This window comes from Ochotona princeps, chromosome 1, assembly GCF_030435755.1.
Source record: "Ochotona princeps isolate mOchPri1 chromosome 1, mOchPri1.hap1, whole genome shotgun sequence".
In the NCBI taxonomy this organism is placed as follows: Eukaryota; Metazoa; Chordata; class Mammalia; order Lagomorpha; family Ochotonidae; genus Ochotona; species Ochotona princeps.
In genome coordinates, this window is record NC_080832.1 from 118,578,829 (window position 1) to 118,594,060 (window position 15,232).

The window sequence follows — 15,232 nt, forward strand, 5'->3', positions numbered from 1 at the left end:
AAATTCTACCCTATGAAAGATCAAGAACCTTCCTGCCCATGTTCCTTAACTGAACTGTACCAAAAGTCAGACAATAAGAACTGGCTCGATGGCTCTTTCTATAATTCTCCCCTTGGAAGTGCTGCGATCTCATATAGCTGCCAGCCCATAGCTGCTCCATTTCCCACCCAGCTCCCTGCTTGTGGTTTGGAAAGGCAGTGTAGGATGGTCAAAAGCATTGGCACCCTGCACCTGCGTCCTGGCTTCAGATTGGCTCGGCTCTGGCTGTTGTAGCCATTTGGGGAATGAACCAGCAGATAGATCTTTCTCTCCGTCTTTCCTCCTTTCTGTAACTTTGCCTTTCCAATAAAAATAAATAATCTTAATAAAAATAGGAACTGTTAATGTGGAGCCAAATATAGAGGGGCTCTGGGTGACTTCTAGCACAGAAATATCCACGTTTCATGTGAGACAATATTCTTGCTCCTACTCTACCTTGAGGACTCCATGGGTGAATGACAAGTTGGAGCAATGAAACTTTCAGGGATCAAGATTTCTCAAAAGAGGAGGATATTGACAGTACATTTCATCCAACGGCACCCACAATGGTAGAAATCAGAATGTATAACTATAGCCCCATCAGTATTTCTATATTTTTGATGTGGAAAGAAGAAAAGGAGTGAGCAGAATGTATGGGGACACTCTCTTGGGGCTATGAGAGTGAGCGGGACCATCCTAGTGGAAGGATGGTGAGTGTGAATGACTCAATCCAAAGGAGGTCTGAGAAAGTCAGGTGTCAGTTCTTTTATTCTTCACCCAGATACTCTTGCTGGGAGGGAAAGCAGCAACCTTCTGAACAGATACTTGCTGGAGAGCGGAAACTTCCGCAGGAAAGAGGTTCCTTACTCAAGCAAAGGCCATTTAGGGAAAAAAGGTGGTGAGAAGTGGATTTTTTAATGGGGGTTAGGGAACAGGTCTTCAAGTGCTCAGCTGCCTTCAGCTCCAGCGTCCTCTGTGGGCTTGGATTGCTTCAGGTACGCCAGGATGTCTGACTTGACCGTGCTGACTTCAGCCAGGTGGAACCAGCGCATAACAGGGACTCCGTCAGGCCCCACCAGGAACTTCTCAAAGTTCCACCGGATGTCGTGGACTTTTATGGGTTCCCAGGAGATATGTTTTAATAAGCCTAATGTCCCAGACGGATGAGGACAGGAGTGCTGAAACAGGGAGATGGCAAAGGCAAGTGACAGCATCATGGGTGATCCAGGAAGTTTGCATTCACTAGTCATCTAGTTCCTTCCTCCTTCACATAGATACTTTAATCTGCTATTCCTAAGAACCCTTTAAACTGTCTGCATTACCATCATGCCAACTACTGAGACTGTCACAGATTTCATAGCAAAAGTCTGTTCATCACAAAATCATGAACACCATGACCAAGCCATGTCACCTCAGTATTTTAACTTTCCTTTCTGCAAAGTAAATGACAGATTAGAATGTGATTTCCTAGGGCTCCACGAGCCAGTTAATTTGGTTAAACATATTTTGGATACAAGATTGACCTACTAAAAAATTCTATCAAATAAGAAAAACTTAAACAGCATAATTTGATCAATTTAAAAATAGCCTTATAAGAATAAATGACATGTGGGTCATAAACCTAGAATAAAGTGTAGATCTGTAAGTCGGAAAAGTTTCATTTATAATACCTTCCTTATACTGACCTATGCTCTTCAACTTACTGAAGACATGTATAGGCTAATTCCAATAAAACGTCCAGCAGTTAAGAACAATTGCCTCTAGTGATCTTGTGGGTCCTTTTAGTTCTAGCATTCTCTATAGCTAAAAATTAGTGTTTAATAAAAGGTACAGTATTGCATTATAACTATTTATTTCTACGTTTCCATTGTCCATATAAACTCATTAAGGGTGGCAGCAGTACCTTATTCTCTGAATATCCTTATTTAGCCTGCCTTATAGATACCAGGTTCTTGGTAGGTACTTAATAATTGTACCTTGAGTGAATGAATGTCCATGACTAAGAGAAGGTGGTTGTAGTAAAGTTGCCACTCGCCGGAGCTATCTTCACTACTCAGAGCCCAAGCCCAGTAGTTATTAAGAAATGAAGATCACTTTCCTGTGGCAATCTAGCAATTTCCTCCAAAAAGATCAAGTTCACTTCTAGGCACCAGACGTAATGTCCTTTTCCACCATACAAACTCTAGACTTGGAATATTAGGCAAAAGGAAGAGCCTTAGAAACAGTCACTCACTTACCTTCAAGAAGGTGAAGATGCTCTGTTCATTTCTCCCATTCACATCCCCTTTCTCAAATAGCTGGAAATTTGGAACAAATCCTCTGCCTGGACGGACGTACCTGCAATGAGTCATAATGTGCCCAGGAAGTCCCAGGGTGTGAGGAAGTTATTTGGGGACATCAAGTTTTGAAAAATCAGGACAGGCCAGAGACTGAGAGAAAGTGGCTGGGAGGAGAAAGAAAACGTCTTCTTCTTCTTCTTTTTTTTTTCTTTCCAAACTTTGGGCTTGCGTTTCCTTTGTTCTTCTGTTCCCTTCAGTTTGTCATCATTTCCACACTCCTGTCCTCCACAGTCCATCCGGTCACATCCAGGGATGGAGACGGAGTTCTGGACATTGTCAGATTCTCAACAAGGTGTTAAAATCAATTTTCAGATGTCCCTGAATCTACCAATCTGCTACCCTCCCACCCCCACCCTACCCCAACAATTCCTGACATGGAGAGACCTCAGGACACCAACTAAGGGAACATGGTAAAATCGCCTAGTGGATTTCTTACTTACTTGAGCGCAGGAAGAATCTCCGAGTTCTGTCCTGGTTCTTGCTTTCCAAATTGGTTGCATGGAAAGCCCAATACAACTAGGCCGAAAGGTTTCAGTTCATCCTGAAGTGCATTCAGTTCTACGGTCAGAGAAGGGCCAACATGGTGGCTTACCTAGAGAGCCTGCCTTGAGTAGAGAGATTCCAGGTTACCGGCTTTACAAAGCAGGAAGCATCTCTTGATCAGAGGGACTGTTGATGACACAGCGACGCTAGACCCAGCCTTCAGACACACACTCAGAAGCTCTGTATTCCAAGATGGTGCAGGCAAACCTGAACCACATCTGAATCCCCCAAAGACTGCCATAAAAAAAAAAAAGGTGGTCCATCTCACAGAAGTTTTGAATTCCATTTCTCCATGGTGGGGTCCAGTCATCTTTCTTAGTCAAAATTCTGATGATTTTTTAACAACAAAGGTTGGGACAGTGCTGCTTTTCAGCTTGTTCATTGGGAGATCGAGTCTTTCAAAGGGACCCCAAGAACTGAACTTCCCTGCACTGGCTGGTTCACCCAGAGTAGCATCGAAGTAAACCCGACAGAGGCAAAGAGAACCAGAGAAATACCGAATGGAGCTGCCTGATGTCTTTCAACAACCCTGGGGATGCATTCTGCTTCAACTATTCCACATGCTCTGCCACAACATTGGCCTCTGTTCCTCCACACCAGGGTGTTTGCTAACTTGGCTGTTCAGGCCTTCATCATCATTTTTTGCTCATCCTTTCTGGGATCGATGACCTGTGCCACATCCTAGTCTGTTCCACGCAGACTCAGCTCAGTCGCTTGGTATCTCCTCCTCTTCTTTACAAAATAGAAGATTCTTGGCTGTTGCCACATGATGCTTCAGAACCTCTTCCCAAGGTTTCCCCTCTTGTTTATCATAATCGCAGATAAACACAAGAAATGGGGAAGCCAATCTTGGAGCCCTTGAGCAACTACTTCATTTTTTTCATTTGTCATTTGTACAGAAATGTACATTTTTTCATTTTTCATTTGTACAGAATAGAAACTGGATAACTTGATTCTTGAGACTGTAATAATTAATACAATGGGGCCCGGCGGCGTGGCCTAGCGGCTAAAGTCCTCGCCTTGAAAGCCCCGGGATCCCATATGGGCGCCAGTTCTAATCCCGGCAGCTCCACTTCCCATCCAGCTCCCTGCTTGTGGCCTGGGAAGGCAGTCGAGGACGGCCCAATGCATTGGGACGCTGCACCCGCGTGGGAGACCCGGAAGAGGTTCCAGGTTCCCGGCATCGGATTGGCGCGTACTGGCCCGTTGCGGCTCACTTGGGGAGTGAATCATCGGACGGAAGATCTTCCTCTCTGTCTCTCCTCCTCTCTGTATATCTGGCTGTAATAAAATGAATAAATCTTTATAAAAAAATAATTAATACAATGAATTATGATTCAGTAAATATTATTCTGCCTTTAAAAGCAAAATGAGGGTCTGGCATGATAGCCTAGCAGCTAAAGTCCTTGCCTTGCATGCACCGGGATCCCATATGGCAGCCCCGCTTCCCATCCAGCAGTCGAGGACAGCCCAAAGCCTTGGGACCCTGCACCCGTGTGGGAGACCCGGAAAGAAGTTCCTGGATCCTGGCTTCGGATTGGCATAGCTCTGGCCATTGCAGCCACTTGGGGAGTGAATCAACATATGGAAGATCCTTTCTGTCTCTTCCTCTCTGTATATCTGACTTTCCAATAAAAATAAAATAAAACTTTTTTTTAAGTAAAATGAACATGAAAGTATTTTATTCCTTTTAAAGACACAAAGTGGTAGGCCCAGTGCCGTGGCCTAGTGGCTAAAGTCCTCTCCCTGAATGCGCCAGGATCCCATATGGGCACCGGTTCTAACCCTGGCAGCTCCACTTCCCATCCAGCTCCCTGCTTGTGGCCTGGGAAGGGAGACCCAGAAGAGCTCCTGGCTCCTGGCTTCAGATTGGTGCAGCACTGGCCAAATCATCAGATGGAAGATCTTCCTCTCTGTCTCTCCTCTCTGTATATCTGACTTTGTAATAAAAATTTTAAAAATCTTAAAAAAAAGACACAAAGTGGTAAATAAGTTTCATACCATGTGATTAGCTGAGGAAAGGAGAAGCAGCAGAAATGGAAACCATCCACAACTTTCGTAAACATGATTGTGTGGGTCATCTGAAGGAACGGTGAATAAGTAAAAATAATTTTTCCTTCCGACACTTATTTATTTTGAGGGTTTTTTTTTCAAGATTTATTTTGGTTTTATTGCAAAGGCAGATTTACAGAGAGAAGGAGAAACAGAAAAAGATCTTCCATGCATTGGTTCACTCCCCAAGGTTCCAAGGCTTGGGCCATCCTTGCCTGCTTTCTCAGGCCGCAAGCAGGAACTGGATGGAAGTGGAGCATCAGGGACATGAATCAGTGCCCATACGGGATGCCAGTGCATGAAAGGCGAGGATTTAACTTATTTTGGGTTTTGAGCCTTATTCATAACATATTGTTTTTAAAACTAAAAGAGGGCATTAAAAAAAAAAAAGATTTACTTCTTTTTGTTGGAAAGGCAGATACACAGAGATAAAGATCCTCCATCCTCTGGCTTACTCTGCAAGTGGCAACAATGGTTGGAGCTGAGCCAATCCGAAGCCAGGACTCCTCCAGGTCTCCCAAGCAGGTGCAGTCTCAAGGCTCTGGGGCCGTCCTCCACTGCTTACCCAGACCACAGGCAGGGAGCTGAATGGGAAGCGGAGCAGCCAGGATACGAACCAGCTCCCATATGGGATCCCAGACATGCAAGGTGAGGACAAGGCCATCACTCTCGGCCTCGTTTTTAATTAGTTCAAATACATGAAATACATTTGTCTTTTGCATAACTCATCTTTTTTGCTATTAATTGGCTTTTAAACAAATGGTCTAAATTTTGGAGAAAAGAAATTTCTCCTTGAACATCAGTAGGATGTTAAAGCACTGGACTTGAAGGGGAAGTATTGCCCTTGTGGCCTCCATGACCTGCCCTTCCCACAGACAAATGCCGTCCCAGATGTGAGGTCTTTTTTTCTTCTTTGCTTGTTATTGTAAATCATTCTAGCAAACTCTCAAATACATGGGTCCTGTCTTCTGTAGTTGCCAGGGAAACTTTTCTTCTGACAGAATTCTAATTCTTGGATGGTAGAACCTCAGAAAATGCAGTGGCAAGAATTTGAGAAGAGATCAACAATTTTTTCCCCATTAAATGGCAGAAAATCAGTATTTCAAGGTTTGTATGTCACCTGGTCTCTGTCACTACTATTCACACAATGACTGAAATTTGTCTTGTAGTGTAACAGTAGCTGTTGATATATGTGATCTAATGGACCTGGCTTCCATAAAACTGTATTCATAAAATTAGGCTGGCCAAATTTGGCCTTTGGACACAGTTTGCCAACTTCTGGCATGGTAAGGGGTGAGTGGGAAGAGAATCAAAGACTGGGGTGAAGTCAATTGATTGTATTTATTTGGCTACATGATTTGGAATAGAATCAGCTGGTAATTTTTGTCCCAAAGACACCAGGCTTTGGAATCTTACCAGGATACTGGTCTGTCAGAGCGCAGTAGGTGGCCACGTTGATGAAGAGGACATACTTTCCTGCATACTGCCTGAACCGGATCTTTTCCGTTCCATCCAGAGTGAAGGCCTCATAATCAAAGATGGTGCCTTCCACGCCTTTGTCGCAATCCATCTGGAAGATTTTTAAAAATAATAATTATGTTAGTAACAACGATGACATCTTGGTATTCTTTTAAAACATTCAGAGGGCCCGGCGGCGTGGCCTAGCCTTGAACGCCCCGGGATCCCATATGGGCGCCAGTTCTAATCCCGGCAGTTCCACTTCCCATCCAGCTCCCTGCTTGTGGCCTGGAAAAGCAGTTGAGGACGGCCCAAACCTTTGGGACCCTGCACCTGCGTGAGAGACCCGGAAGAGGTTCCTGGTTCCCAGCATTGGATCGGCGCGCACCGGCCCGTTGCGGCTCACTTGGGGAGTGAAACATTGGATGGAAGATCTTCCTCTCTGTCTCTCCTCCTCTCTGTATATCCGGCTTTCCAATAATAATAAAAATCTAAAAAAAAAAAAAAAAAAAAAAAACCCCCCAAAAAAAAAACCATTCAGAGGATAATGTGAAGTGACTTCAAAATGGAGTTAAAGGGTAAGGTTATTTTGTTTTTTGACATTTACTTATTTAAGAAACAGAATGATGGGAGTGGAACAGAGACACTTCTCTGCTGGCAACAGCTGTGGGTGGTCCAGCCAAATCCAGAAGCCTAGAGTTTCATTAGTGTCTCCCATGTGAGTGTCAGAAGCCTAAATACTTGGAGCATTCTCTACTGCTTTCCCAGGCACATTGGCAGGGAGCTGAATTTGGAAGAAGAGCAACCCAGAACCAGTTCCCCAAAATGGGATCCTGCCATTGCGGGCAGCAACTTAATCCACTGTGCCCCGGTGTGGATCCCAAGGTCAGTTTAGTTTGATACAAAAAAAGTTCAAAATCCAAACACAACTTTTTCCTAACGAGTACTTTTTATATACCTTTTGAAGACCTTTGATATGGATGGATTTTTAAAAATTTTGTACCCAAACAAACATCATTTAATTCTATTTCCAAAACTTTTTCAAGTACCCTTGTTTCAAATGAGACAAAAAAAAAAAAAAAAGCCAGACTAAAGATTGGGTCTTGTGAGTTACAAATATAATGTGGTTTTTTGTTTGTTTGTTTATTTGTTTGTTTGTTTTTTAACAACAAGCAGTCAAGTTGTTCTTTTTATTACAGGGATATAGGCTTGGTTCACCATCTATCCTTTAACAGTTGGTTTAAAATAAAAAAGAACCCATGGTTGTTAGAGCACCCACTTGTCTCGGTAGGATTGTTAGGAGCGTTGTGGAAACCTTCCCCTGCTTTTTCCCTTTTTCTTTTCTTTCTTGTGTGTGTGAGTTGGAATTTAAATAGGGCTCTTAGTGCTAAGTTTTCATGATTTTTTTTTTTAGCTGCTTGCTTTAGACTTTCTAGTGTGATGTTGGTGTTGAAAATAAGTTATCAAAATATCAAATGCAATGCAAAAAAGAAAGGAAGGAAGGAAAAGAAAGAAATGAAGTTTTACATCCAAACCTTTCAGTTAGATAAAGCAGTGAGGGACTGGCTAGAGAAAAGAAAGAAGGTCATTTTCTGATAAGGGAGATGCAAATTGAAGCTAAGATTAAATTACACATTTTGGAAGTGTAGTGAATTAGAAGGGATTTTGGTCAAAAGCCGTCTGCCCCTGCTTAGAGAAGGAGGAATGTAAAACACCAAAACAACCCTGCCAACTACTGATTCTGTCAGTAACACCCACATTGTAGCAACTCAGGCTCTCTAATCTAGGGAAGAATTTGGATGTGTTGTCTGTCCTACTCCGCACCATCAAATGTTTATGTACTGGGATGTCTTGGGAGGTGGTGTGGAACCTTTAAGGGGTGGGACTTAGTGAGAAAGTCTTCCATCAACTGAGGCTGTGTGGTCAGTGCTTGATATTTCTAAAGGACCCTGGTTAGTTTCCATGAGCAGATTGTTGTAAAGGCGTGAGCCTCAGCCAGGAGGCATTTTCTGGTTTCTTGCGTCAACCTGTGATTTCTTCCTCCCACAAGGCGTCCCACCATTTTCCAAGGACCCTTCACAAGACTTTGTGTCATGCTATTTGGAATTTTAGCTCCTAATAGTTACTGTAATCTGATTCATATGTTTGGTTATAGCAAGTAATGGTTGACTTATTACAAAGCTTATGCAGCTTTTTCTAATGTGTTATGCTCACATATGCATAAACAAAACTGGCCTAAAGAAAGGGAACATTATATGAACGCACCCAATCTTATCTCTATGATGCCTGGTTGTAAAATAAACATGTTTAAGCATTTGGAATTTTTTTTTTTGTAACTGCAACAAAAATCACATAGAGCATATAGGGGTTTCCTTCTAATACTGATTGCTGTTGTAAATTTACTTGAATCTGTGTGAAATGTCTCAACCACCTCTAGATCCAGCTTTTATTAAGCAAACTCTACAGTTGGAGCATCCCCATGAAATTAGGCAGCACTAGGTAACATAAAATTCATAGCATTCCTAGAAGTTTTCTGGAAGTTGTCTAATTAACTTTAGAGCTGGGGACTGGTGGGAGTTGGGGGAATGAGAGAGAGGGGAAATGGAGCGGGAATGGAGAGGAAAGGGATTTATCAGAGCTATGTTTTGTGGAACACCTTATAACAAGCACCATAACAGTGTGCTCACCTACTCTTCAGGAAGATACTCTTCCCCACACATTTATAATGAGAAATCAGAGGCTAACCAAGGTGAAATGATTTTCTAAGGCCAAAAGTGGCAACCTACTATGTGCATGAAAGCTGACTGCCCCCAACTTTATAAATCAGAATGTCCTGTGCACTATATACCTGTTTGTTTGTTTGTTTGTTTCAGTAAGAGAATGAGACTGGAATTGCGAGTAGAACTAAGGCCAGAATTCGAGACACCTGACTTGAAACACATTTGCTCTAGGCGTTTGGTTACTTTTTTCATGTGTCCTGTGTTTCTCTGACAGGTCTCCGACCTCATCCAGGAAACTTGCACATGGTTTTTCTCCTCTCCCTGAGTGTTTTGCCAAGTGATAACTGAATTGGCTCCCCACGCACAGGGATTTCTGTCTACGCTGACCCTGACTGTTCCACACCTCAGGCCCAGTTGTGATGCAAATACTATTGTGAATGGAGTGACAGGCAGGGGCCCCCCACATGGAGAATATGGATCAAAAAGACCAGAAACCATTTTTCCTTTATCCATATTCAACTCAAGGAGCATCATTTGCAAGAGTGAAGAAGAATCAAGAAGAAGCAAATGAAAGTTTAGGGGAAACTATAAAGAGGGGGCAAAAAAAAACCAGTGAGAGTCTTGTAAGAATGTCTGGAGGGAAAGACCTGGAAGTATGACAGAAGCCCTTCCAAGGCTTACTCACCTTCATCTTCTCTGGATTGGGGTTTGTCTGCACGAAGCCAGCCAGGAGAAGAGGGACCAGACAAAAGGCTTGTACTTGTGCAGCCATGATTAGCACTTGTAGATCAATATTGTGCGAGGTCTTTGCACACCCCTGCAGACTTTTGATACTTAAACAGAAACTAACCTAAGCCCACACAGACCAATTGCAGAGTAGCAAACTCCCATCATCCCAGTGGGGCATGAGAATGATAGAATTCAAACCACATCCTCACTTAACTACACCCCCAGGAACACTCTGGGCTCACCAGAGCAGTGAGGACCTGGGACGCACATCCGTTCTGACAGAACTGTGAAAAGTGACAGCAGCAAACCTCCTTTAGTTCTGACAGATGTTTGTCTTACCTGAGCAGCTGGAGTGTCTAGGTGCTGACTCAGGCTCCCAGACACTAAAGTCACAGCACATGGGTTGGCACAGATTCATCCTAACATTGTTTTTGAAATTAAAAAAAATATATTATAAGAGGATCGACCAACAAGGATGTGACTAAAAGTCGGCAAAAAAATTGATCTGAGTTGGGGAGATAGTCTCAATATATGTGAAGGCAATGCATTAATATACTCATTCTACAAATGCTTTCAAGTGCATGTAAATAAAAAAAAAAACACAACAGTTCAGACCAAGAGAAAAATGAGCATTAGAAAAATAAGTGCTGGCATTTGTGGTAGGAGCAATGTTCTCTTCCAATAATCAAAGAACTATAAATAAAAACAGATGCATTCTGTATTTATCAGGTTGGCATGGTGATAGCAAATGGGGCGCAGTGTGATGCTAGACATTCTTACACACCAGGAGAGAGGATGGGCAGTATTAACACTGCTCACTTTCTAAAGGACAGCCTGCCTTGCTGAGTGCAATGATTTTTTTTCAAGCAAATAATTGTCTCTGAACTTTTTGTTTTGAAATAGTTATACATTTACAGAAATTTGCAGGTATAATTTGTCATCTCTGAGAATATTCAGGGCTGAAGAGGTGTCAGAGAAATGAGGTGCAAGTTCTTCTAAGAATAAAGATGCTTTGCCTTGTAAGCAGCATACAAGCTCATCCACTCAGCAATAGTTTCCAACAAGAAATTAATTAGTCTTGGTTAAAATTTTAGAATGGAGTGGGCACTGTGGTGCGGCAGGTTGATCTGCTGCCTTCCATTCTGCTATCCTATATGCACACCAGATGGAGTCCTGGCTATTCTACTTCCAGTCCAGCTTCCTGCTGGTGGCCCAGGAAAGCAGATGGCCCAAGTGCCTGGGACACTGCACCCGTGAGAGAGACGGGGAGTAGCTCCTGAATCTTGGCTTCTGGCCTCAGCCTGGCCCAGCCTTGGCTATTGTACTCATTTTGAGAGTGAATCTGCAGGTGGACAATCTCTCCTTTTCTCTGTAATTCTTTTAACTAAATAATTATCTTTTGAAAAAGTTAGTGGGGGTGAGGGATGCAAAGCTGGAGCCCTAGAATTTCTGGTTTATATGGAGAACATATTTGTGTAAAATTTCCACACGCACACATACACATACCCTCTCCACTCCCTTCCCCCAGCTACCTCTACTAGGTGCAGTAGCCTAGAGGCTAAAATCTATGCCTTGCATGCACCGGGAACCCATATGGGTGTCAGTTCATGTCCCGGCAGCTCCACTTCCCATTCAGCTCCCTGCTTGTGGCCTGGGAAAGCAACAGAGGACAGCCCAAAGCCTTGGGACCCTGTACCTGTATGGGAGATCTGGAATAAGTTCCTGGCTTCTGGCTTCTGGCTTCTGATCAGCTTAGTTCTGGCCATTGGGGGCACTTGGAGAGTGAGTCAGCAGAGGGAAGATCTTTCAGTCTCTCCTTCTGTCTATATATCTGCCTTTCCAATAAAAATAAATAAATATTTACAATTCATTTCCCCTGAGGTTGGTCAAGTCTTATTTTTTGGACCTTAGATGCTAATGTCTTTTTTTTTTGAAAGATTTATTTATCTTCCGTCCGATGATTCACTCCCCAAGTGAGCCGCAACGGGCCGGTGCTGTGCCAATCCAAAGCCGGGAACCTGGAACCTCTTCCGGGTCTCCCACGCGGGTGCAGGGTCTCAAGGCTTTGGGCCATCCTCGACTGCTTTCCCAGGCCACAAGCAGGAAGCTGGATGGGAAGTGGAGCTGCCGGGATTAGAACCGGCCCCCATATGGGTTCCCGGGGCGTTCAAGGCGAGGACTTCAGCCACTAGGCCACGCTGTCGGACCCTAGATGCTAATGTCTTAGTACTCGTGCACCTACATTCATAATCATTTTTTTTAAAAGATTTTATTATTACTGGAAAGCCGGATATACAGAGAGGAGGAGAGACAGAGAGGAAGATCTTCCATCCAATGTTTCACTCCCCAAGTGAGCTGCAACGGGCCGGTACGCGCCAATCTGATGCCGGGACCAGGAACCTCTTCCAGGTCTCCCACGCGGGTGCAGGGTCCCAAAGGTTTGGGCCGTCCTCTCCTGCTTTCCCAGGCCACAAGCAGGGAGCTGGATGGGAAGTGGAGCTGCCGGGATTAGAACCGGTGCCCATATGGGATTCCGGGGCGTTCAAGGCGAGGACTTTAGCCGCTAGGCCACGCCGCCGGGCCCAAACCTACATTCATAATCATTTACCCTTGCAGGGCACCTCCCTTCTTTTATATTTTATCTCCATTGATTTCCAAACTGCCTTCCACCTTCCGCTTACCATACAGGTGTATTTAAACGGTTTAAAGTGCATTTTGTTTACATTCTTAACAAATTTGTGCCTTTCTCATTAAACTACCAGTTCCTAGAAGTTTAACAAGTTAACCACTGACATGTTCCCCCTGTTTGGACCTCAATTTCAAAGGGTTGGATTAATCTCTTAAATTTATGGCACTTTGTCATCACTAGGCTGTGCAAGGCTTCTCATTACATTATTAAGTTTTTTTTTTTTTGTCCCTAATGCATCCCCATTTTCCTACATCTCAAAGGAGAAGTGGCAAGAAAGCTTACACAGATAAGAAAGTTGGCCTTATGTTGCAGCTAAGCATTTCACAGAATTAACACATAGGAGGCTTAGGCAGCAAATTGATAACCACAAGAGCAAACACTGTCACTACATTGAACCACTACCTGGCTCTAATGAAACAACAAAGGGGGTGCTGATAAGGACTTGGATTAGTCAATAAGCTTGCTCTTGTTCCTGTGTATCCCTCCTTTCCTTTCCTCCCCCTCCTCCCGGAGGATTGTGCAGCCAGCTCAGCTTTGCTGGTTCCTTTCCATACAGCCCCCTCCACCAGCTCTGCCTCTTCCACATCCCCACACAAAGCTGCCTTCAACTCCTTCAACTCCAGAGTCGGCTGATGAAGGCTGGGCATTCACCAGCACTCTTGGAAAAGGCAAGTTGTGTGTTCTAGATTTCTGATCTCTTCTCAGAGGCCTCTAATCTGGGGAAAGAGCCCTGATCCAAGACAGCTGATCCAGCCACAAATCCCCCCCAAAGCTCCTTTTGGCCTCTGGCTTTCCTGCTTCCCGCTCCTCCCCATGCAAGACTGGCTCTTCTGACCTTCCCATGACTTCTCAGTTCCAAGAATCGCAGAGATGAAAATATCAAGCTTCAAAAGCATTTTAGTTCCTGAGCCTTTCCCAAGCCATATGCCCTTAGGCAAGCTGTTCTGTTATTCATCTGTAAAATTAGTAGAATGTCACAAACACCAACAAATTGATAGCTTTTTTTTTCTTTTTTCTTTTTCCCAAAACAATTGTTTATGTGAACTACCAGAATTGGACCTGACCCAAAGTCAACAACCCTTGTCAGTCTAACAGATGCAGAAACTGACACTCAACTAGAGAAGCTAATTTAGTCAAAAGTCATGTGTTTGTGACAATAAACTTATTACATACTGCCATTCCCCTGCTGCTATCAATTCTTCAATTTCCATGTTATCTTTGCTCATCACACAATCACTAACTTCTAAACTGCAAGAAAAACCTTCCACATAAACTCTAACTTGATGGTCACATAAAAAGCCTATCTGTTCAGGTCTTTGTGTTTTAAGAACTCGTCTTGGGAGCTTAGCGTCAGAAAGAGGCTACAGAGAGGACACTGCATGTCACATCCCCCAAGCTGTAGCTGAGTTCTTGCCTCTCTTCAGGGTCATATGTCCAAAAAAGGAGGAAATCATCTTCTTGCCTTCCCTCTTCTAGGCTCTTCCCTTTTGCTGCTTTGCTTTTTTTTTTTTTACCTCCACTCTGTCGTCGCTGAAAACCTGACATGCCTATCTGATGGTATCTGGCAGTCATCCTGGCAACTTCATTACGGCCTCAAATCCAGAACCTCCACATGGCATTCAAGGCTCCTCTGACATGCTGTTCACCTCCTTCCTAGTCGTTTCTCCCAGCAGCTCCTCCCACATCTCTCAGATGAGCTGTAGCTCTTGCTTTCTTCCAAGTGCGACTGTTCAGGTTAGACCGTTTGATCTTGAAATCAATTGTCACAAGAACTTCTTGTGATTGCTGGCTCAGTGTAGATTATATGGCATTATCAGACAGAAATTTTAAGATGTCCTAAATTTAATTATGTGTCATCTACTCCTAATTGAGGTCTCTAGTATTTTCTATAACAAGTCTCTTTTCACATCAACAATTTCAGTTCTCCTTCACAACTGGCCAATTAAAAAAGTACAACGGGTACAAAAGTGAACATTATCAGCTCAAATTTACCATGGAAAAATTAATTGAGAAAGGCAAAGTAGGGGTAGACATTGTGGCTCAGTCATGAAATCTCTGCTTGGAGCATTAGTTTGAGTCCAAGTTGCTTACTTGCTTGCTTTTTAAAGATTTATTTTTAAAAAAGATTTATTTATTTTTATTGCAAAGTTATATATACAGAGAGGAGGAGAGACAGAGAGGAAGATCATCCGTCCAGTGATTCACTCCCCAAGTGACCTCAATGGCAGGTGCTGAGCCAATCTGAAGCCAGGAGCTTCTTCCGGGTCTCCCACTTGGGTGTAGGGTCCCAAGGCTTTGGGTTGTCCTTGGCAATTGAGCTATTGTGTGGGACCCCAAGTTTCTCTGCTTGCAGCCTGGCCCTGTGAATGTGCACTATGGGAGGCAGCAGGTGACAGCTCAAGTATTAGGTTCCCTGACCTCCTCATGGGAGATCTAGACTGAGTTCTTACCTCCTAGTATTAGTTTGACCCAACCCTGGTTTTTGCGAACATTGGGAAATAAACTCACAGATGAAAGATCTCTCTACATTTGTCTCTCCATGCTTTAAATAAAAATTTAAATAAATAAAAAATGTTGTAAACGAAAGTGTGAATTAATTATTAAGACATTTATGAAAGTGTCATAACAATGTAGACTTAGACTATGAACTTGAAATTTTATTTTACATCCACTTACCTCTCAAC

General features: G+C 43.4%; 1 protein-coding gene across 1 annotated transcript; it reads right to left on the reverse strand.

Annotated features, from left to right (window-relative positions):
- Positions 1-963: 963 nt before the first annotated feature.
- Positions 964-10,182, reverse strand: GPX5 (glutathione peroxidase 5). The gene is made up of 5 exons (XM_058666987.1): positions 9,816-10,182; positions 6,369-6,522; positions 2,798-2,915; positions 2,256-2,355; positions 964-1,196 (listed from the first exon to the last, which is right to left on the reverse strand). Exons 1-5 carry the CDS (start codon positions 9,900-9,902, stop codon positions 966-968), a joined length of 690 nt encoding a protein of 229 aa, XP_058522970.1. The 5' UTR covers positions 9,903-10,182; the 3' UTR covers positions 964-965.
- Between the last annotated feature and the right edge of the window lie 5,050 nt (positions 10,183-15,232).

Bases quoted from the DNA above. Each gene is read 5' to 3' on its own strand.
- GPX5 (XM_058666987.1), bottom strand. From the start codon at position 9,902: ATGGCTGCACAAGTACAAGCCTTTTGTCTGGTCCCTCTTCTCCTGGCT. The intron at 6,523-9,815 runs GTGAGTAAGCCT...AAAATCTTCCAG, and splicing joins CCAATCCAGAGAAGATGAAG to ATGGATTGCGACAAAGGCGT. The intron at 1,197-2,255 runs GTAAGTGAGTGA...TCCCTGTTTCAG, and splicing joins GCATCTTCACCTTCTTGAAG to CACTCCTGTCCTCATCCGTC.